Genomic DNA, 20,330 nt, shown 5'->3' with positions numbered 1-20,330 from the left:
ACTCGGTAGGGTTTAGCGATATTGGCTGCATCCCAAATTCCCAGAGGGGAGCCAGGAAGCCACCATGGATCCTTCTGATGGAAGTTGAGGGGGCCTCACATGATTCCCTAGAGCAGCGCTGTCCAAAAGAAATGCGACACAGGCCACGTGTGCAGTTTGAAGCATCCTAGGAGCCATACGGAAAGAAAGAAGGGAGAGAAGGAGGGAGGAAGGAGTGATGTAAAAAAGAAAAAAGAAGAAGGTGAAATGAACCCTAATAATAAGTTGCATTTAACCCAAGGTGTTATTTATTTGTCCAAAATGCCACCATTTCAACCTATGATCGGTATTTTTCGCGTGATTAATCGTCCATTTTACGTTCTTCTTCTTGTACTCTGTCTTAGAAATTCAGTGTGTTTTACACTTACAGCCTTTTGTGGTTTGGACTAGCCACTGTTGCACGGCTCAGGCCTAGACCCTTGAGAGACTGGCAGTTTTTGACCCCCAGACCCCCCACCATGTGAGATTGGGGTCAGAGGAGCACTAAGAACTTAGAAACGACCCACTGAGCTGGTTATTTCTGAACTAGATGTAACTAGATGGTTCCTCTCACTTGTCAGTTCTGTGTAGGAGATTTCCGTGAGTCTGCTTAATAAACGCCCACCACAGTCCCACAGGGTGACTCTGGTCACTATGCCCATTTTGCAGATGGAAATACTGAGGCTCAGGGACACTCCGCCTGCCCACAGACTCCTAGCAAGGTTAGGCTGCAGAATCAACGCTCAGGAGGGTAGTGACGCTTCCCATCAAGAGAGAGGTGTTAATGGGGGCAAACCCTGCAGTTTGACGAAGGGAGAGCTCAGTATTACCATCTGTAAAGTGGGGCTATTGGGGCTCATGTTACCTGCCTCCAAATGAAGTCCGGTGGGATGGGGGCAGGTTTGTGTTAATATCCTGTGAGGGTCCCACCAGACTCAAGGTTGTCTATCGAGTGGTCGAGTGCAGGGACCACTCTGGGACCAGGTTCAAATGCGTGTGACCTTAGGCAAGTCACTTCACCTCTCTGTGCCGCAGCTGCATCATCTGTAAAACGGAGCTTTTCAAGTGCAAACCTCGTAGGGTCACGTGAGGATTCAACGACATACCGTGGTGCCTGGCACATAGTAGGCACGTTATAAATGTCAGCCGCTTATTGTCTGCCCTGGGGAGCGGACAGGAGCCCAGAGGCTTGTGGGAAACCACGGAGGGAGCCCTGTGTTGGTTCTTGTCCCCACAGTGAACAAAAACGCCAACCCAGACCCACTGCCAAAAAAGGAGGAAGAGAAGAAGGAGGAGGAGGAAGACGACCCTGGGGAAGACGGCCCCAAGCCCATGCCCCCCTACAGCTCTATGTTTATCCTCTCCACAACCAACCCGTGAGTATGGCCTGTGGCCAGGGCAGGGGGCCCGGGGCTCCCACTGGGGCACTCGAAGTCAAGCCAGAGGGCAGGCCCAGATGGAGGGTAATGGGGAGAGTTGCTTCCCAGATCACGATTACTCCCATAGGGGGTGTTTGAGCAGATGAGAAACGGATGCTCTTTTCCTAAGTCCTGTAAGAGAGAAATTTCTCATAAAGTACTGATTTGGGGGGGGGGGGGGGGGAAGACCCCTTCCTGCCATCAGCTAGAAATCCTTGTCACAAATATTCAACTCTACACGGTCTGTAATGTGAGAGGCACCCCTAAGACATGGCTGCCTTGTGCAGTGCGCAACCTGTACCGTCATACCTGGTGGCCCTGGTCCCTGAGCTCTGGCTCCTAACCTCTGCTCCACAAGGATTTGGATTCTAGGCAGATGGTCTCTGAGTTCCATAGCCCTTTGTCTTGGGCATCCTTGAGGAGGAAAGATTATTTAGGGGAGAGACTTATCACATGCGTGTCACGGTGGTTGATGGGGGGTTGCGTTTTTCCGAAGGCTATTTCTTGAAACCCTGGTCCCTCAAAATGCTTCCTGACCATGAAAACTCATGTCACATAAGTTGGGTGGTAACTGCTTTCTGTAACCTGCCTCTTGAGACTCTTGAGTCTCACTCTGCGTGCTTCCTTTTTTATTTGGTTGAAACTATCTATTTTGTTAGGGAAACACTTATGTGGCACTTAGTGCCAGGCACGGTTGTGAGTGCTTTACAAACTGGAAAAAAAAAAATTCTCATAATAACCCTATGGGATTGGTACTATGTGTATGCCCATTTAACAGATGAAGAAACTGAGGCCCAGAGAGGTGAAGTCACCTGTCCGAGTTCATACAGCAAGCAAGTGGGAGAGCCCAAACAGACTGACGCCAGCATCCCTGTTCTTAACCACTCAGCCCTGCTGCCCTTCACACAACTTTGTGACATATTTATTAATATTATTAGCTCCACTTAAGAGGTTAAGTACTTAAGTGTTATCCTAGTACCCCATCAAAGGCTCTGATAAGGCCCGCGATTAATCATTTCAGTAATTGATTTTCTGGAGCCCTTACTATGTGCCAGGCATATATTAACTCTTCGGAGCCTCACATTCTTGTAAGGTAGGCACCATTATTACGGCCATTTCACAGATAGGGCACTGAGGCACAGGGGATAAGTAACTTGCCTAAGGTCACTCAATTAATTAAAAAAAAGAAAGAAAGAAAGAAAGAAAGAAAGAAAGAAATCTGTTTGACCCAGAATTTCCCAATTTTGTTTGACCATAGGGTATTTTATGCACAAAAGACCTTTTCGTCTCCTGCAGAATCAAGAACAATATTTCTTCAACTCGTCCCGGGAATCAAGATTTTCCCAGAGGGTTGTTTGGAAGTGAAAGGAACCTATCCACAGGGCCTGTGACTATCTTCCCTGGCCGAGGGCCCCCCCCCGCCACCTTCTTGGGGCTCCATGAACCCCCGAGAGGGCCCCCAGGGGGAAGATCTTGACACTGGGTGGGGTATAGAACCTTGGGAGTCAGAGAGCTCAGGTGGTGGCAGGTGACAGAAGGAGATTACAGGAGGAAAGGGCTTGGGAGCCCACGGTCTGAGTGGACCCCTGCACACCCACCTGTCCCCACAGCCTTCGCCGCCTGTGCCACTACATCCTGAACCTGCGCTACTTTGAGATGTGCATCCTCATGGTCATTGCCATGAGCAGCATCGCCCTGGCGGCTGAGGATCCCGTGCAGCCCAACGCACCGCGAAACAACGTGAGTCCCGCTCCGCGGGCGCCCTTCCTGGCCGGGCCGCTCTGCTACGGGCCACCTTCCCCTGCGTCCTCAACGCTGCCAGCCAGGCTGGAAGGAATGTCAGGGGTACCCCTGGGCACAGCCCTGGGCTCACCACGGCTTCCGGTGGGGCGGGGAAGCCCTGATTGGTCGCGTAAGCTCTTGGGGGCGGGACGTCCCTCGAGGGAGTTGTGACTGTGCACCTGGTGGGGGAAAGGCGGCCGAGGGCAGGAGGGGCCGGAAGTTGCTGAAATCCCGGGCAGGGGGAGCGAGGCTGGCATTAGGTGGGGGTGCGCACCCTCTGCCTGGAACGTAGGGAGTACCCAGGCAGGGGTGCTCCACAGGTATCCCCTCGGCCGCCGGGCCTCACCCAACAGACTTCTTGGCTTTGATCTTGGCTTTGACACGAGTTTTGAAAGAAAGGACGCTGCTTTTTTTTTTTAATGCTTGTTTATTTTTAGGGGGAGAGAGAGAGAGCCAGTGGGGGAGGGACAGAGAGCGAGGGAGACACAGACCTCGAAGCCGGCTCCGGGCTCTGAGCCATCAGCACAGAGCCCGACGAGGGGCTGGAACCCACGAACCGTGAGATCGTGACCTGAGCCGGAGTCGGACGCTTAGCCGACTGAGCCACCCAGGAGCCGTGAAAGAAAGGACTCTTTTGACGCAGAAACACTTTCAGCTGTTTGGAGAGCTATAAGGCTCTCTTTTTAGGGGCGCAGGGTCTGCTAACGGTTCCTGATAACTGAGTGGTGGTTGTGTTCAGAGCACAAGCCCCGGCACTTGACATGTAAACTCTCCCAGGAATCCCCACTGGACAGATGGTGAAACTGAGGCTCGGGCAGGTTCAGTGACCTGCCCGAGATCACACGGCGGAATCCCAATGCTGCCTCCTCTGTCGCTCCTTCTGCTTCCCTCAACTGTGTCCGTTTTTTGAGCACCTACTGTGCGCATGGCTCCCCTTACGTCCTGCCCAGCAAGAATGGGCGCGTGCCTGTGGTTGAGAGGGGAAAGTGAGGCACTGAGAAGCGAGGGTCTGGCAGATTCCACACCAGTGGCAGAACCTCCTTCCCCAGCTCCTTCCTGCACCCCCCCCCCATCGCTGCCCCCCTGCCCGGAGCCAGGGGCACATTTTCCGCTGGGAGCCAGGCCCTGCCGCCCTCGCTAAGTAGGTTAGGAGCCTGGTGAGGCTGGCAAGCCCCATAAATCAAGCCTCTGCCCGACAGCAGCTCACCTTGCGCTTTCCCTTTCCTTTGCAGGCCTGGCAGGGCCCCTGGGGACCCGAGGGGGGAGCTGGAAGGAAACAATTAGAACACGGCTCCCGGAAGAAACGAGCACCAGGGCAGGGCCGAGGCTGCGCTCTGTTCTCTACGGCCAGCTCTCCCCACCCCCGGGGACTGCAGGGAGCCAGGCCCGGGAGGGGGTGTCCCAGGAGCGGTCAGCAACCCCCCTGCAGACTCTAGGAGGTCAGAGAAGGCTCTGTCACTGGCGGGGGTACCGCTGCGGTTCTTGGCGGACCAGCCCCATGGGGTGTCTGCAAAGCCTTATCCCGGCCCCTGCCTGCTGCATCTTGCAATTGAAACTTCTCTCCTCGAAGCCCTCCCCTCTTCAAGGGCACTGTGGCCCCACACGGCCAGCTGATGCCCGGGGACCCCCCCCCCCCACCACGGGGCAGGAAGTGAAACAAAACCACCCCCCACACCGGGCACATCTACTCAGTACCCTCTCCCTCCCTCTGAAGTCAGGGTTCACATCCGGGGACGTCTGGAGACACATTTGGGTTGTCACGACTTGGGGTGGGCAGACGGGGCGCTACTGGCATCCAGAGGGGTGCTCGGCCCCCTCAGGGGCACAGGGCAGCCCCCGCGAGGGGAATGCGCCAGCCCCAAGGGTCCACGCTGGATAACCCAACCCTAGCGGTAACCAGAAGGGACCTCCCTTCTGGAATGAGCTTAGCGACTCGTTTTCCCACCGGCTTGGGCACCCTTAGGCGCTAGAGTTGGGTGTTGTTGCTCATTTCTGACACGAAAACAGATGGAATAATTCTGTGCCTCTCTTCTGTCACCCAACCTCGTGCCCGCCCCCCCCCCCCCCCACTCCCCAGGCTTGTCAACCCTGGGGCCTGGAGACTCCTTTGGCCCACCTGGTAGGTATGACGCAGAGGCTCTCTGGGACTTTGATCTGCGTTTCCCTGGGATAAATGAGCCCGAGCACCTGCTTGGAGTAAACTGAGCCACAGGAAATTGTCATTTGCATAGGGCAAAGGATCGGCACATCCGAGAGAGTCAAACCTGATTTATTGGTCTCTCGGTTTCCTTGATTTCCTCTTGTCCGACTTAATTCGGTTCTCCAGAATTTTTTTTTTTTTTTTTTGATAAGATTTTATTTCTGAGTAATCTCCACACGCAGCGTGGGAGCTCGAACTCACAACCCCTCAGTTCTCCAGAAGTTGATTCCCCTGACCACCTGGCCTGCCCCTCCCCCACTCCCCTCATTCCTTTTTTCTCTCTGCTTTTCTTTTCTTGTTTTAATTTTTTAATGTTTATTTATTAAAAAAAATTTTTTTTAACGTTTATTTATTTTTGAGACAGAGAGAGACAGAGCATGAACGGGAGAGGGTCAGAGAGAGGGAGACACAGAATCTGAAACAGGCTCCGGGCTCTGAGCTGTCAGCACGGGGGCCCGATGCGGGGCTCGAACTCACAGACCGCGAGATCATGACCTGAGCCGAAGTCGGCTGCTCAACCGACTGAGCCACCCAGGCGCCCCTCATGTTTATTTATTTTTGAAGGAGAGAGAGACAGGACGCGAGTAGGGGAGGGACAGAGAGAGAGGGAGACACAGGCTCCGAAGCAGGCTCCGGGCTCCGAGCGGTCAGCACAGAGCCTGACCTAGGGCTCGAACTCACGAACCGTGAGATGGTGACCTGAGCCGAAGTCGGACGCTTAACTGACCGAGCCACCCAGGCACCCCCTCTCTGCTTTCCATTCATTGCTTTATTTAGCAATTAATGAGCAAATAGTATGTGCCACGCACAGAGCTCAAGGTCAAGGATTGACAGGGTAGGAGATGGTCCCTGCCTTCCCAGAGCTCACAGAGCGCCAGGCCTCTGGCCCTGCTGAGCCCTCCGCCCGGTGCACCTGAACTGCTCTCTCTGCACCCAGATCCTTCCAGCCCCTTGTACCTGCCACCCCCCCCCCCCACACACTCACACTCAGGGAGCCAGCCATCCTGGCCACTCTGGGCCCTGATGGCCCCTCAAGCCCCACGCGTAACGGGAACGTGAGGTGTGACCACACAGATCCCCAGGACCCTGCCAGCTACTCAGGCATTCTTTCCGCAAACATTTCTTGAGTGCCAACTGTATGCTTGAGCCTGTGTTATGAGCTGGAGACACTACAGGCATAGCCAAACGTCCCTGGCCACGTGGGGCTGACCTCAGGTCAGGAACGTGGACGATGAGGTTACTGATGACTATAACAAATTACAACAAATCGTTCGCAGGGGTGGGTGGTTGGTCTGGTGAGGAAAATGGTGAGCGTCAGGAAGTAGGACTCTAAACAGGCAGTGGGGGAAGGCTTCGCGGAGCAAGTGAGAGTTGAGCAAGCCATAAAGAGGGAATCAGGCAGGACATGGGGAAGAGCATTCCAGGCAGAGGTAACCACCTGTACAAAGGCCCTGCGGTGAAGACGCCCAGAGTGACGGGTGTAGAGTGAACAAGGGACGGTGAGTGGAGGTGAAGGCATAGAGGTGACCAGGCAGGTCTTTCGGGGCCTCGGGGGCCGCCAGGAGGACTTTGGCTCTTACCTCAAGTGAGATCAGAGCCGTAGAGGATTCTAGGGCAGAGAAGGACCCTAACCGGACTCCGGTGCTCACGGGCGCCCTCTGATGGTGGCGCTCAGTAAATATCAGCCCTTCCCACGTGCACTTGCTGTGTCAGCATAACCACATCCTCCTGCCAAGGCCACACCAGAGCCGTGCTATGGCATGGCCTGGAGAGGGGCCAGGCTGCAGGCCGTCGCTCAGCCAGGTGGAGACCACCCAGCCCTGGCCCCGCACGAGGGAGTGGGGGGAGGGAGGGGTGTGGGGAGAATCCCCCCACCATGGTGAAGATGTGGCCGCAGATCTGCTGGGGGAGACCACCCACGGTGGTGAGTTTGACCCCCCCCCCCCCCAGTGTCTGGCTTAGAAGGCCGGTCATGTTTAGGACTTCTCACCTAGGAGACCCAGCAGGTCAAGGGCGTGGGGAGGTCAGACCGGTCGCCAGCAGGGTTACAGTCCTCCCTGAACGTCCCTAAGATCACCTTTCCTTTATATTGAGCTTTGGGCAAAAAAAAAAAAAAAAAAAAGGCGCCCTTCCCGTGGGTAAGCAAACCACCCTGAGTGGTTTTGTTAGGACTTTTCTGCCATCTGCTGGACAGTTTCATACACAACGTACTAATCTGCACTATGAGACGGGGTGGGAGGGGCCCTCGTACAGTGCCCACCCTGCCCAACTGTATGTGGCAGCCGTGTTTCCCCCTCTGCTTGGAGAGTCTGTTCCTTGGGGACTTTGCTGGAGGCCACACACTCCAGTGGGCCTTTACTAGGTTCCTGGGGACTCTGCTGGAGCAAGCCAGTGATCTGCTGCCCCTTTGCTTTGATCCCCTACAGGTGCTACGGTATTTTGACTACGTTTTTACAGGCGTCTTTACCTTTGAGATGGTGATCAAGGTGAGTGCTGAGAGAGCCAAGATCCAAGGGAAAGTTCACTCTCAAGAATGCCACCCTGGCGCAGGTGGCTTCCCCGGGGGATTAGAAACGCTTGGTGTGTTGGAGCAGCGGTGAGAACTGGAAGGAGTGAGTGAGGAGAGTGGAGAACCCAGGACGGAGAGATGAGAGCAGGGAGGTGACAGGGACAGATCCGGCGGGGCCTTGTGGGCCACGGGGAGAACTTTGGCTTTTACCCCAAGTGAGGTGGGAGCCATGGAGGGCTCTGGGCAGGGGAGGAACTTGACTGGACTCCTGCCCATGCCACGGGCACCCTCTGGCCTCGCTGGGGAGGATGCGCTTGAGGGAGGGGCGGGGCGGGTGGGAGCTGAGAGAGCTAGGAGCAGGCGATTGCGCTGGGCCGGGCAGAGGGTGGTGGGGGGCAGGCCAGGGCGGTGGAGAAGGTGGGCAGGTTCTTGGCAGGCTTCCTGGTGAATCCCACGTGGGGGAACGAGACAAAGAGGAGCGAAGGGGGGCATCGAGGTTTGGACCTGAGAACCAGCAGGCTAGAACTGCCCCTCGTGAGATGGGGAGGTCCACTGGGCTCCCCTCCGCGTGTCCCCTCCTGGTGCCCTTCCCCCCAGAGACTGGAAGGGTGGGGACTGCTCCCCCAAGTGGGACGAGGGACCCGAGCACCGTCTCTTCTCACCCCTAGATGATCGACCTGGGGCTCGTCCTGCACCAGGGTGCCTACTTCCGCGACCTCTGGAACATTCTCGACTTCATAGTGGTCAGTGGGGCCCTGGTGGCCTTTGCCTTCACGTAAGTCTCCTCCTGAGGTTTCCACTTGCCTCTCTGCGCCCCGCCCCCGGCCGGGGGCTGCCCGTTGGACCAGGGAACGTGTTCTCAGGGCGTAGAGACGGGAGAGTGGGCTCTGGGAGGTGGGGGGGGGGGGGACATCCGCATGCTACGCCAGGAAGAGCTTCGACTGGCTTTTGCATGACGTCCCCTGTGGAGGAAGGAAGAGAAGGGACCCCACCTTCTACCTCCTCGCGCAGCCACGTCACTGGCCCCTCGCTCTGCTGCTTTCAGTAGAATAGCCCCGCCGGGACATTTCATCTTCCCTCTGCCCTACAAGCTCCACCCCAACCGCTGTCTCTTTGAGACCCCCTAAAAAGAAACTCAGGAAACGAATGTGCATGAGAATTCGGACCCCCCCCCCACCCTGTGTCTGCAGGCTCAGTAGTTGTGGACCTGGTGACTCCCCTTGTGTGTCCTCCACATGTCCCGGCAGGTTGTTGTGCAACTCCGAGGTGGCCCCTGGGTCGTGGGTAGCCATCCCAGAATGGCACCCAAGGGCCGGGCAGCCATTCTCTCCAAGATGGCACCCAAATTGTGGGGACCCATTCCAAGATGGCTCCCGAGCTCTGGGAAGCATTTCAAGGTGGTACCCAAGGGCTGAGCACCCGCGAGGTCTTAGGGCCCCCAGAGCGAACTCGGCAGTGCGTTCCTTAAGTTCTAGACATTTGGGGCCGGTTGAGGAGACCTAGCCGGCCCTTCACCCCCAAGTCTTCTTGGCGGACCCTTGTGTGCCCACCGCAGTGGGTCAATCCCAGAAAGGAAAGTCTCAGAGGGGTTCCCACCCGCCTCACCCCCACAGTGAGAAATCAGAGGTTTCCCTCGTGCCTCTGCTCCCTCGCGTCCTTCTCACGGGGTTCTTGAATGGCCCCCCAACCCAATAGGGAAGACTCCGTTTGTCAGGAGGCCAGAGCGGTGGCTCCTTTCCAATTTAAGGACCAAAGCGGGCCACGCTCGGATTCTCCCCTGGGGACACGATACGGTCAAGTTGTGTCAGAACAGCAAGAAAGTTCCAGGGTTCCGGGCGCCGCCAAGCCGGTGGAGCCCTACGACGAGGGTCCCGGGGCTGATTGTATTTCTGACTCTGGCCAGACTTCCCACCCCCTTTCCCCTTTTCCTTCTAGTCTCTTTTCCTCTTTCTAGGTTTGCTCGTCTTCCACCTCGTCTCCTTTCTCTCTCCTTCTTCCTCACTCCCTCCGCCTCCCCCCCTCCCTTTTTTAAATGATTATTTCAGTATTAGAGCAGTCGAAGAGATTTTGTAAAAATCCAAAGTGTGCTACGTTATTAAAACGGTCGATACTTTTAAAAAGTGAAGTAAGTAAAATGCACAGCGAATGAGGGGAGAAAGATGGCCACAAATAAGACAGGGAATCGATGGCCTTCATATGTAAAAAGCAGTTGCAAATCACTAAGAAACCTGAAACTCAGTAGATACGTGGGCAAGGGAAGGGATATAAACAGAGATTTTGCAGAATGCTGACAACCAGTAAAAATGAAGAAAATTTCGCCTCCTTGGAATTTGGAGAAATATAAAATACAAACAAGATACAATTTTTTTCCTATCAAGATAGCACCAGTTTTCTTCAAAAAAAAAAGATTTTTAGGGGCGCCTGGGTGGCTCAGTCGGTTAAGCATCCGACTTCGGCTCAGGTCATGATCTCGTGGTCCATGAGTCCAAGCCCTGCGTCAGGCTCTGTGCTGACAGCTCAGAGCCTGGAGCCTGCTGCGGATTCTGTGTACCCCGCCCCCCTCCCCGGTCCTCCCGCACTCGTGCTCTGTCTCACTCTCTCAAAAATAAATGTTAAAAAAAAAATTTTTTTTAAGATCTTTGAAGTATACATGAGAAGGTAACGAAATACAGTCGTCCCTCCCTGTGTCAGCTATTTGAGCGATTCCTCCAAGGAGGCTGGAGGGCCCCACACTAGGTCCAGGGAAAATTTCAACTCAGAAGAGCCAAAACGTCTTACCTCTCTCAGGCTAGAATGAATCTGTCTCCCCCACCCCCCACCCCCCCCACTGCCGAGATAACCTACCTGTGTCTCCACCCCTGTCTGTCTCTGTTTTCTGTCTCGGATCCCCTGCCCTGCCCTGCTTCTGTGTCTTTCTTTCCCTTTCCGCTTTTTCCTCTTCCTTCTGACTTGCCTCCCTGGCTCTTTCCCCTTCCGTTTTTCTCCCTCCCTCCCTCCCTCTTTCTGTGCGCCTCTCTCCTCCCCCCCCCCCATTTTCTCTTCTCTGTTTATCACTTTCTGTGTCTCTCTGTTTCTTTTTGCCCACCCAGCCCATTCAGCATGTGTGATGTGTCTCCTCTGTCCTTCTGTCTCGTTCATATTCTCTCTCTCCCTCCCTGTCCCTCTCTCTCCCCCTCTCACTCTCTCTCCCCCTCCCCGGGCCCTGGCCCTTATCTTCCGGTGACGGTGACGTGGGCCTGACCATCCACGTAACCTGGGCTGTGTGGCCTGGAGAAGGCGGACCCTTCGCCATACGCTCGGGCATAAGGAGACCCGATCCCCACTAGACTCGGAGCAGCGGTGGTCTTTGTGACAAGGGAGGGCAAGTTTGGGCGGGCATCTTCCATAATTCCTCAAGCCCTCCAGGATGAGGTCTTTCCAACAGTCCCCAAGTCTCCTAGGGCTCAGGAGGTGACGGGGACAGGGACAGGGATGAGCACCTGTCGGCCACATCCACCTGCCCACACACAACCACCGCTTGGCCAGCTGTGCCCTGGGTGGTGAATTTTGCCCTCCGCGGCCACCACTGGGTGTAGCACCAAAAAAGTGGCGACTGACGCGTCAGCTCACCCTTGACCTTGGCGCTTTCCTCCCAGACCTCTGTCCGCAGCAAATGCTTCAGTGCTGAAGGAGCCTCCCCCTCCCTTCCCCCCCCATTCCCCCGCCCCACCTCCACCCCCCAGTTTGGCCTCACAGTTTGAGGAAGGGGTGGCCTCCGAAAGACCGGGGGCTTTCAACCATAGGACGGACTTTGGCCATAAAGAGCTGGTAATTCACAATATGCTGTTTCTAGGATCCCCGAAGCTACAATTAGTCTCTGCAGTCTGCAAAATCAAAATTATTTTTTCCACCAAAAATCAATCCGCAGAGTGGATTCTTTGTGTTGCAAAAGAATCTGCTGGAGGGAGCTGATTTTTGTTTTGAATTTTCATTTTAAATATGAAGTTATCCAAGGGCATTCGAAACGAGCCTCCAACTCACAGAAATCTGGCAGCACGTTTGTAGCGAATCTTTTCAGCTGCTTCTGCGAAGTTGCTTCAGGCACAAAGCCAGCCAGCCCGTGACCTTGAAAAATCCCTGTTTTGAATGTTTGGCTTCTTGTTTTGGGTTTTGGTGTTTTTTTTTAATCCCTATGCAAGGAAAAGGTCCAGACTGGGATTTAAGGGCATCCTATGAGCCTCGATGGGCTCGCAGATCTCACAGGAGCTGGGGGATGTGAGATTTTGCCAGCGGGATCCTGACAAGGGCCGGCAACTCTCACGGGGTTTTGGAAGAGCTGACCGTCACAGGAGCACCTGTCTATGGTGGCCATAGGGGTGGGAGAGGCGGACCCTCGGGCCCCTGCCACACCCTCCCTACCTTGCCGCAGACACTCCCATCTGGTGCCGCCATCTCTCTTTCAAGGCAGGGCTGCAGGCCTGGTGCAACTGGCCAAACACCTTGATCAAGCCGCTCCTGCATGCCCGGGGTTTAATCCGCCAAAAAGCCAGACAAGGAGCCCCCGGGCTGCTGCTTTCCTCCCCGGAAACGTTTCAGAATCCTCCTCCTGGCTGCAGGGTTCTGGCCTCTTGCCTGAGAAAGTCCCTGTAAGGACTTTGCTTATGGCCTTCCCTTGTTACTACATGGACGTCAACGTTGGCAGATGTGGCGGTCTTAGCCTGAGTGCCCAACCCCAGAGTCCTCTGCTTCCCTTTCTCCCTGGTCCTTTACCTCAATTCATCTGCCCTGTTCCATCTTCTCATAGACAAGGCTGAGAACCCCAAACAGGTGTCAGAGTAGTCTCATTGCTTTAGAAAGAGGTTCCTGGAAGCCTGTCCGGTTTGTGTCCAGTATGCAGGTCCCTTAGACTGCTCCGTGCCTCGGTTTCCCCATAAAATAGAAACCCCCTCACCACCGCCTCCTGCGGGAAGCTGTCTCGTGATCCCCATCCTGTAGATGAGGAAATTGAGGCCCAGAGGGCGTGTGAAGGGAAGCGAGTCTGGCGGGATGGCTGCCGTGGGCCTCGGCTGTCAGATTCAGGGCTGCTGCCCGCGTCCCAGCCCTGAACCTGGAAGCTTCCACCAGTGAGCCGGATGGCACCTGACGGCCTAGCCAGCCTGGGTTCCTCGAGAGTCGGGGGAAGGGGACACGAGCCTGCTCGGAATCTTGCTGTTCTGGCCTTTTGGGGTGGAGGCAAGGATTCTGCCTCAGCGCTGTGATTGTGGCCCCGTCTCGGATGTGGGAGAACGATCCCTGTGGTCCTCCAAGGGATGTGTCGAAGCTCTGCTGACGGTCTCCACCCCTCCTGCATCTCACCCAGATCTGTGTGTGTGTGTGTGTGTGTGTGTGTGCGTCCTGCTCCTTCTACTGACTGTGCCGTGTCCACGTGACCGCCATTAACACAGCATCTCATGAGCCATCACACATGATATCATGCTCTGTGCCCATGCATCGGGGCGGCCACCTGACACTTCTCAGCAGCTGGCGGATCATGATCCTGCCCTCACTGCCAAGAGTCCATCTGGCGCCGCCCCCCCTCCCTCAGGGCAGGCCGGCACAGCTGGCAGAGCGCCTTGATCAAGCCACTCCTGCATGCTCGGGAGCCAAACTGCCGGGAGCCAAAGAAGGAGCCCTCAGGCTGCCACCTTTCTTATCCTACCCTCAAAACAGCCCCTGCACCGAAGGCATTAGTTTTCTTGTGTGCGCTAAAACAGAGAGAAGATTTGAGCCCGAGATACACGAACCGGGGCTTGATCTCGCTGGGTGACCTTGGGCAGGTCACTCCCCCGCTCTGGGCCTCAGCTTCCTCATCTGGAAAACAGACATAACGGTGCCACCTTCCCACAGGCACGGGGACCTTCAGAAGACTCCCAGGTTACACCTGAAGTCAGCGGGTTAGGCAGAAGTCACTGTCCTTGAAAGATCTGTCAGCCGTCCACGAAGGAGAAGCGACACGATTCCATGCACGCAGCGATTCCTAGATACGCCGAGCTTTGAGAACCCCTGAGATAGAATAAAAAGGGGGGCGGGGGAGGAAAAACCCCATCGGGAATATTCGTAGGCACTTAAGCCGTTCCGTCGTTAGAAATACCACCAACTTCTAGAGAGGCAGCGGGCGGGGGATTCTGGACAGTACTCGCCCGGCGGCAAGGCTTCCATTCACTGGTGCAGTCGGGTCTCTCGGCCTCGACCTCCGGCCATGGTCGGAGGGTCCTACCGAGGCCAAGCCTGAGGCCAAAGAGGAGTTGTGCGAAGGTGGCTTCGTCTAGGCTCGCGTTTTCTCGGGACTCCTGAGAGCCGGCTCTAACCACAGCCCACATCGGAACCCTCCACCGACCTCCCTGTCGCTCGTCACATAGGGGGTCCAGGCAAGGCCGTGGCTATTGTGTGTCAAGCACCAGAATCCCCCGGGTCTGTTTTGCAGATGAGGACGGTCCTTAGAGGCAGAGCTGGGGTCCAAACCCTGGTGCTCCCGACTCCAAAGCTCCCAACTGGCAAGCCATTCTAAAACCTCCCAGCCCCAGGACCTCTGGAGGAAAGGGCTTTCTTTCTCCAGCTCTTGGCAGTGACCTTCAGGGGCGCATTCGCCCTCGGCAGTTGACGACTCTCTGGCTGTCCAGCTACTTGGAAATTTGGCTTTCTCGGTGCGGTTGGGCAGTGCTGGGAGCCTGCCGAGGGCAGGGGACCGAACAGGGGCTTCCAGATGGAAGGATGGACGTCGGCCAGAGCCGCAAGCCTGAGGCTGCCGCCCCCGCCCCAACCCAGTGCCCGGGTGGGGCAGGGGGCGCTCAGGTGCGCATGCGTGTATGTGTGTGCTCTGTGTTCTCTCTTCTGAGGCCGCTTACGATCTGTCTCTCCCACCAACGCCACCTCACCAGGAGCAGTACACGGTAAAGTTGTCTCTCTCTCTCTCTGTCTCTCTCTCTCTCATTTTGTCTCTCGTTCTCCGTGCTCTGGTGCAGCCACGTTGGTTCTGGGCCTCTTTCCATGGCCTCGTGTCCTTGCTGCTGTCCTGTTTTTTGCAGTGACCAGAGCCCCCCCCTCGGTCTCTCCCCAGGGAGGGGAGCCCTCAGGGGTCTTGGCAACTGCTTCCCATTGCAATGCACCATTAGTCTGGTTCTTGGCAGAGATTAGAAGGGACGTGAGGGAGGGGGGGGGCCTCCCCAGGGGCTCCCTTCAGCAAGGCAGACAAGCACGGGGAGGTGACTCCCGAAGAAGTAAGCGTGTCCAGACCCTGAGATGGGAGAAGGGTGGGAGAAGGGAGAAAGAACATCTACACTCTCAGCAAAGTGGTTCAAAAAGCGGGTGGTTTTCTGTGAGAACGCCTTGATCAAGCCACTCCTGCATGCTCAGGATCCAACCTGCCAGGAACACTCCTCAGTGCCTCCGTAAACAAGATTGTTCCTCAGCCTGGCCAGAGGGCACACAGCGCCTTCTGGGAGAGAGGGCCCCCTGATGGCCGGGGAGTCACTTTCCGAGGAGTGGATCTGCCCACGGGAGTCCTGCTTCCAAATGTCAGGCATGCGGCACTTCAGGATTTTAGCCGGTCCCGCTTACGACCTAGATGCCCCCTTGCTTGATGTTTTAGTGCGGAGACTTGCGCTCTTCCCAAAGCAAAAGGCCTGAAAGACACTTGGGGAAGAAATAGCCGTTTCCCCGTGCGATCCAAATTGCGTCCCTGTCCTGCTTCAGATGATCTCAGTGGCTCTCTTGACGTGCATCTCGTATTTCAGGGGCACGGCCTTGAGATAACGGTGACTTTGGGTTTCAAAAGGGAAAAACATGTTCCAGCGGAATCCTGGAGCATGGCTGTGCCCCGCAGGGCTAAGTCCAGTTCCCGCTCTTTATTCCCTGAAAAATGAGAGAAGAGAGATCTTTAAAAAGGGGGGCGGGGGGGTTTGTATCCAGATACACCACGGGAGGGGTCTCTGGGAGTTTTACACCTGACCCACGAGGTAACTCTGGGGAGATGTTCGCTAGGAGACCCTCAAAGAACTCTGATCTGGACCCGTTCACGTGTGTCCTGAGATCACACGCCAGGCACACGGCGGGAGCTGGGACAAGAACCAAGATCAAAGGGAAAATGAACCGTAGAAGAATAGGTCACAGCTTAAGCCTTTGAGAAGTTCTCTCTCTGAAGCCAGAAGCCAAAGACGAAGCAAAGATGATTCTGAAACAGCAGTAGGGTCTGGTAGCACCCGCAGGCAATCAGGGGAGGCTGTCGGATAAAGGGGCCACTTAACTTGGCTGCGAAGGCCGCGTAGTCCTGGGAGCGGACAGGTGGCAGAAGGGCATTTCTAGCAGCAGGGACAGTAGGTGCAAAAACAAACAGAGGCAAAGAGTCTGGCTGGGGCTTGGGGTGTGTAGCAGTCGATGGGAATGCAAAGGCAAGGTAAGTTGGGCTAGGTTTTGAAGAGCCTTGAATGCCGAGCCAAAAGCTTGCAGTTCTAGGCATTCAGATTTCTCCAGAAGGATTCTGAGAAGGAGAGTGACATGGTCATTGGCTTTGAACCACTGTGTGCGGAAAAGGTGGAAGGAGAGGGAGACAGGGAGCGGGTGGGGGGGGGGGGGGAGCTGGGAAATGGGTAGTGGGACTCCAGCACAAGACGATGGCCAGGGACGATGATGGAGAGGTTAGGAGGGTAACCCACTGGGGATGGAGGACAGAAAGCTGAACGGGACCCGGGTTTCTGGCTTGGGCGACTGGCGGGTGGTGAGTTCTATTAACCGCAGGCCTCTGATGGCCGCACCCAATGCCCTCCTTTTGGGGGACCTGAATCATGGTTGGCTAAGGGGATCACGGCCTCTGCAGGGGCTGTACGGCTAGGGCCCCGGTCCAGTAGACCCTGCACTGAACCCCGTAGAAAAGATGGGTTAAGAGACCCTGGAAGAATGAGGCCTGAGACCCTGGCAGAGGTTCAACGTCAGCCTCTGACGTCCCGGTTTTTTGCTTCCGCGCGGGCTCAGGGAATATTGAGGGGGGGCCACGTTAACTCGTTCCTGGATCCTGTTGGGAGGGGAGGCAGGGAATCCCGTTCTCCAGCACCAATGAAAGCCCACAGGTGCCACCAGCCGCCCCATGCTGGGTCTGAGGGCCACCCCATGCAGTTACACAGGCCCAGCCAAGTGGTGGAGGCTCCTTAACAAGTCCTGAGACCAGGACCACAGAAGGCCGTCTGCTGGCTACCTCTTGAGCCCAAACACAGCAGGGGTGCTCACCACTCTTCCCCAGCAAGGGCAGGCCGGTGCCAGGCTCACCCCAGACTCCTGGGCCTGAGAGGGCAGGGTCACGTGGAGTTGTGGGCCACCCCCCACCCAGACTGACTTCTGCTCCCTCTTTTCCCCTCTCCGTACCCTAACGTCCCTCCACAGTGGCAACAGCAAAGGAAAGGACATCAACACAATTAAGTCCCTCCGAGTCCTCCGGGTGCTACGACCTCTTAAAACCATCAAGCGGTTGCCAAAGCTCAAGGTGAGATTGGGGCAGGTGGGAGGCCTGTCAGGGTTGCTGCCGTGTACAGTTGGGCAGGTTGAGCACTGCTCAAGGACACGACACTGAAAGGGGTGCTGGTAACATCACATCCATCGTAGATGGATGTAGTTATTATTACAGCTTTCCAGTAGATGGCAGTAAAGTGAGTTGACCTGACAGAATCTGTGTATTATGACAATTTTCCATTAGATGAAGCGTCTTGAGGTCAGGATCCCCTTTCCTAATTCCCACGAAGCTACCGTATGGATAACAGTCGGGCACAACCCTAATGTGGGAAGCAAGAAACTAGGTTTCTGGTCCCACGTAGCTTTGGACTTTTCACCTACCAGTTCTAGGTTCGAGTATCTCCTGTTCCACAACAGCGTGAACCAGTATTTCCCAGAGCTTGTCATTCAGGAGAAAAGAAAAGGAAATGAAACCTAGTCATTCAAACGCATCTTTTCAATTGGTGTTCCACCTGAGGACCACCTGTATCCTCTCTTCATGTTTATTTCATTGATCACTTTTTTAAATTTAAGTGAACGTATTTTAAAAAGAAATTCCGTGTCAAGGTTCTCAAGCGGGAAGAGCAGAAAGAACCCAACAGAAGATAAAACTAAACATGTTCCCAAAAGACAAGATACTGTTCTTTTTTTTTTTTTTTTTTTTAATTTTTTTTTTCAACGTTTATTTATTTTTGGGACAGAGAGAGACAGAGCATGAACGGGGGAGGGGCAGAGAGAGAGGGAGACACAGAATCGGAAACAGGCTCCAGGCTCTGAGCCATCAGCCCAGAGCCCGACGCGGGGCTCGAACTCACGGACCGCGAGATCGTGACCTGGCTGAAGTCGGACGCTTAACCGACTGCGCCACCCAGGCGCCCCCAAGATACTGTTCTTAAAATCTAGCCTAAGAGGGGTGCCTGGGTGGCGCAGTCGGTTAAGCATCCGACTCTTGATCTCAGCTCAGGTCACACATGATCTCACGGTCCGTGACACTGAGCCCCGCATCAGGCTCTGCGCTGACATTGTGGAGCCTGCTCGGGATTCTTTCTCTGTCCCTCTCTCTGCCCCTCCCCTGCTCTCGCAGGCGCGCCCTCTCAAAATAAATAAATAAGATCCGGCCAAAAAAGATTGCCTGGAAAGGACTTTGAACACGGGCTGAAAAGGAAAAGTATCAGGGTTAGCTGTTAACAGTAGCAATTAAGCAAGATCTTCTGGCTCGCTCGAGAGGATCGAAGACGTGGAAAGTGATTAAGTTTGTTGCCGTGCGATTCAGCATTATTTAGTGTCGGGCTCCCGCAGGCCCTAAAGAAATGTCCCCCGTCACCAGGACTTTGGCACTATCGCTAGCCAATAGGTGGCCGCCCTTTGGACATGAAAGCTTGCTTGCATTGAAATACGGAGAGGCCCAGCAGTATTCAGTTCTGGGGTTCTTCACCCTTTCCTGGGTCACGGCCCCCTGTAAGAGCCCCCACGAGGGGCACCTGGGTGGCTCAGTCAGCTAAGCGTCTGACTTCGGCTCAGGTCATGATCTCACGGTTCATGGGTTCAAGCCCTGCGTCCAGCTCTGTGCTGACAGCTCGGAGCCCGGAGCCCGCTTCGGATTCTATGTCTCCCTCGCTCTCTGCCCCTCCCCCGCTCTCACTCTGTCTCTCTCCCTCTGAAAAATAACATTTAATTAATTAATCAAATTAGATAAAACATAAATAAATAAAAGCCCCCAGGAAAGCTATGCACCCTCTCCCTTGGGGAAAGCTACCGAAGCCAGCCTGTAGTTCCAGTAGGTTCGAGGACCCTTGTCCGCTTGTGGTTAGGACCCGCTGTGGTTAGAAGCAGAACGGGGTGGGGCCTTAAGCGTGACTTGGCGCGAGGCCTGGTCGGTGAAATGGAACGATCGTGGGCTGCTGGAGGCAACTGACCGGGCAGGCCCCCAGCCCCTCACGCGCTCTCTCCCCTCCACCCCCCCCCCCCCCCAGGCCGTGTTCGACTGCGTGGTGAACTCGCTCAAGAACGTCTTCAACATCCTCATCGTCTATATGCTGTTCATGTTCATCTTCGCCGTGGTGGCCGTGCAGCTGTTCAAGGGGAAGTTCTTCCATTGCACCGACGAATCCAAGGAGTTTGAGAAAGACTGTCGGTGGGTCTCCGCTCTCCTCGGTGCCGCCACAGAGGGGCTGGCGGGAGCGGCGGGGGGGGCGGGGGCGGAAGCACGAGCCACCGGGCTTGGCGACTGGAGTGTTGGGCTCCGGAAGTGAGCCAGGGGCCGCCCGCTGGGGTCTGGAGTAGGGAGGACAAGCGTCGGGGTTGGAGCTCTAGGGAGGATGCGCCCGAAGCTGGCTGCTTAACTCTTCATTCAGTCGCCACGTGGGATCGACCTGGGGGATATTGACACGTGTCCGCGGCCCCTTGTCTGAAAACCTTTATGGGCAGATGTGTTTCAAAATTCAGAATAGTTTGCAGTTGTTTGAGAAAGACCGTGTACCGCGTGTTCCACGCAGGACGTGACTCCCTCCGCTGGGTCTAAGGCATCCCTGTAATCAAACTTTTTTTTTTTTTGGCGGGGGGTCACGTGACTGTTGGCAGCAAATGGGACGAAAAGCAAGTATAAAGAGCTTCAGTTCCAGGGGGTCAGGTTTTGTCGCCAAACGAATTAGATCAGAGGTGGACGGACTTTGTCCACCAAGGGCCAGATGGCGCGTCACTTCTGCCTTTATGGAGTCTATGTAGTCTCAGCTGCAGCTCCCGTGGTGACAGGGGGCAGCCAAGGGCGCCTGGGTGGCTCAGTCGATTAAGCGTCCAACTTCAGCTGGGGTCATGATCTCGCGGTTCGTAGTTTCGAGTCCCGCGTTGGGCTCTGTGCTGACAGCTCGGAGCTTGGAGCTCACTTGGGATTCTGTGTCTCCCTCTCTCT

General features: G+C 55.6%; 1 protein-coding gene across 14 annotated transcripts in view; it reads left to right on the top strand.

Annotated features, from left to right (window-relative positions):
- CACNA1A (calcium voltage-gated channel subunit alpha1 A) overlaps positions 1-20,330 on the top strand; it is a 175,079-nt gene that overhangs the window by 110,400 nt on the left and 44,349 nt on the right. For 9 of the 14 annotated variants that reach the window (XM_045492170.1, XM_045492172.1, XM_045492171.1 and 6 more), the window contains 7 exons: positions 1,256-1,394; positions 3,047-3,176; positions 7,845-7,904; positions 8,596-8,702; positions 14,824-14,835; positions 17,318-17,417; positions 19,396-19,556. In XM_045492170.1, coding sequence (XP_045348126.1) covers positions 1,256-1,394; positions 3,047-3,176; positions 7,845-7,904; positions 8,596-8,702; positions 14,824-14,835; positions 17,318-17,417; positions 19,396-19,556 — 709 coding nt within the window. The remainder of the gene's footprint in view (positions 1-1,255; positions 1,395-3,046; positions 3,177-7,844; positions 7,905-8,595; positions 8,703-14,823; positions 14,836-17,317; positions 17,418-19,395; positions 19,557-20,330) is intronic. The other 5 variants (XM_045492179.1, XM_045492178.1, XM_045492176.1 and 2 more) reach the window with 1 other exon arrangement.

The sequence above is a fragment of the Leopardus geoffroyi genome, chromosome A2 (genome assembly GCF_018350155.1).
Source record: "Leopardus geoffroyi isolate Oge1 chromosome A2, O.geoffroyi_Oge1_pat1.0, whole genome shotgun sequence".
Classification (NCBI taxonomy): domain Eukaryota; kingdom Metazoa; phylum Chordata; class Mammalia; order Carnivora; family Felidae; genus Leopardus; species Leopardus geoffroyi.
This window is presented reverse-complemented; position numbering and strand designations above follow the sequence as displayed.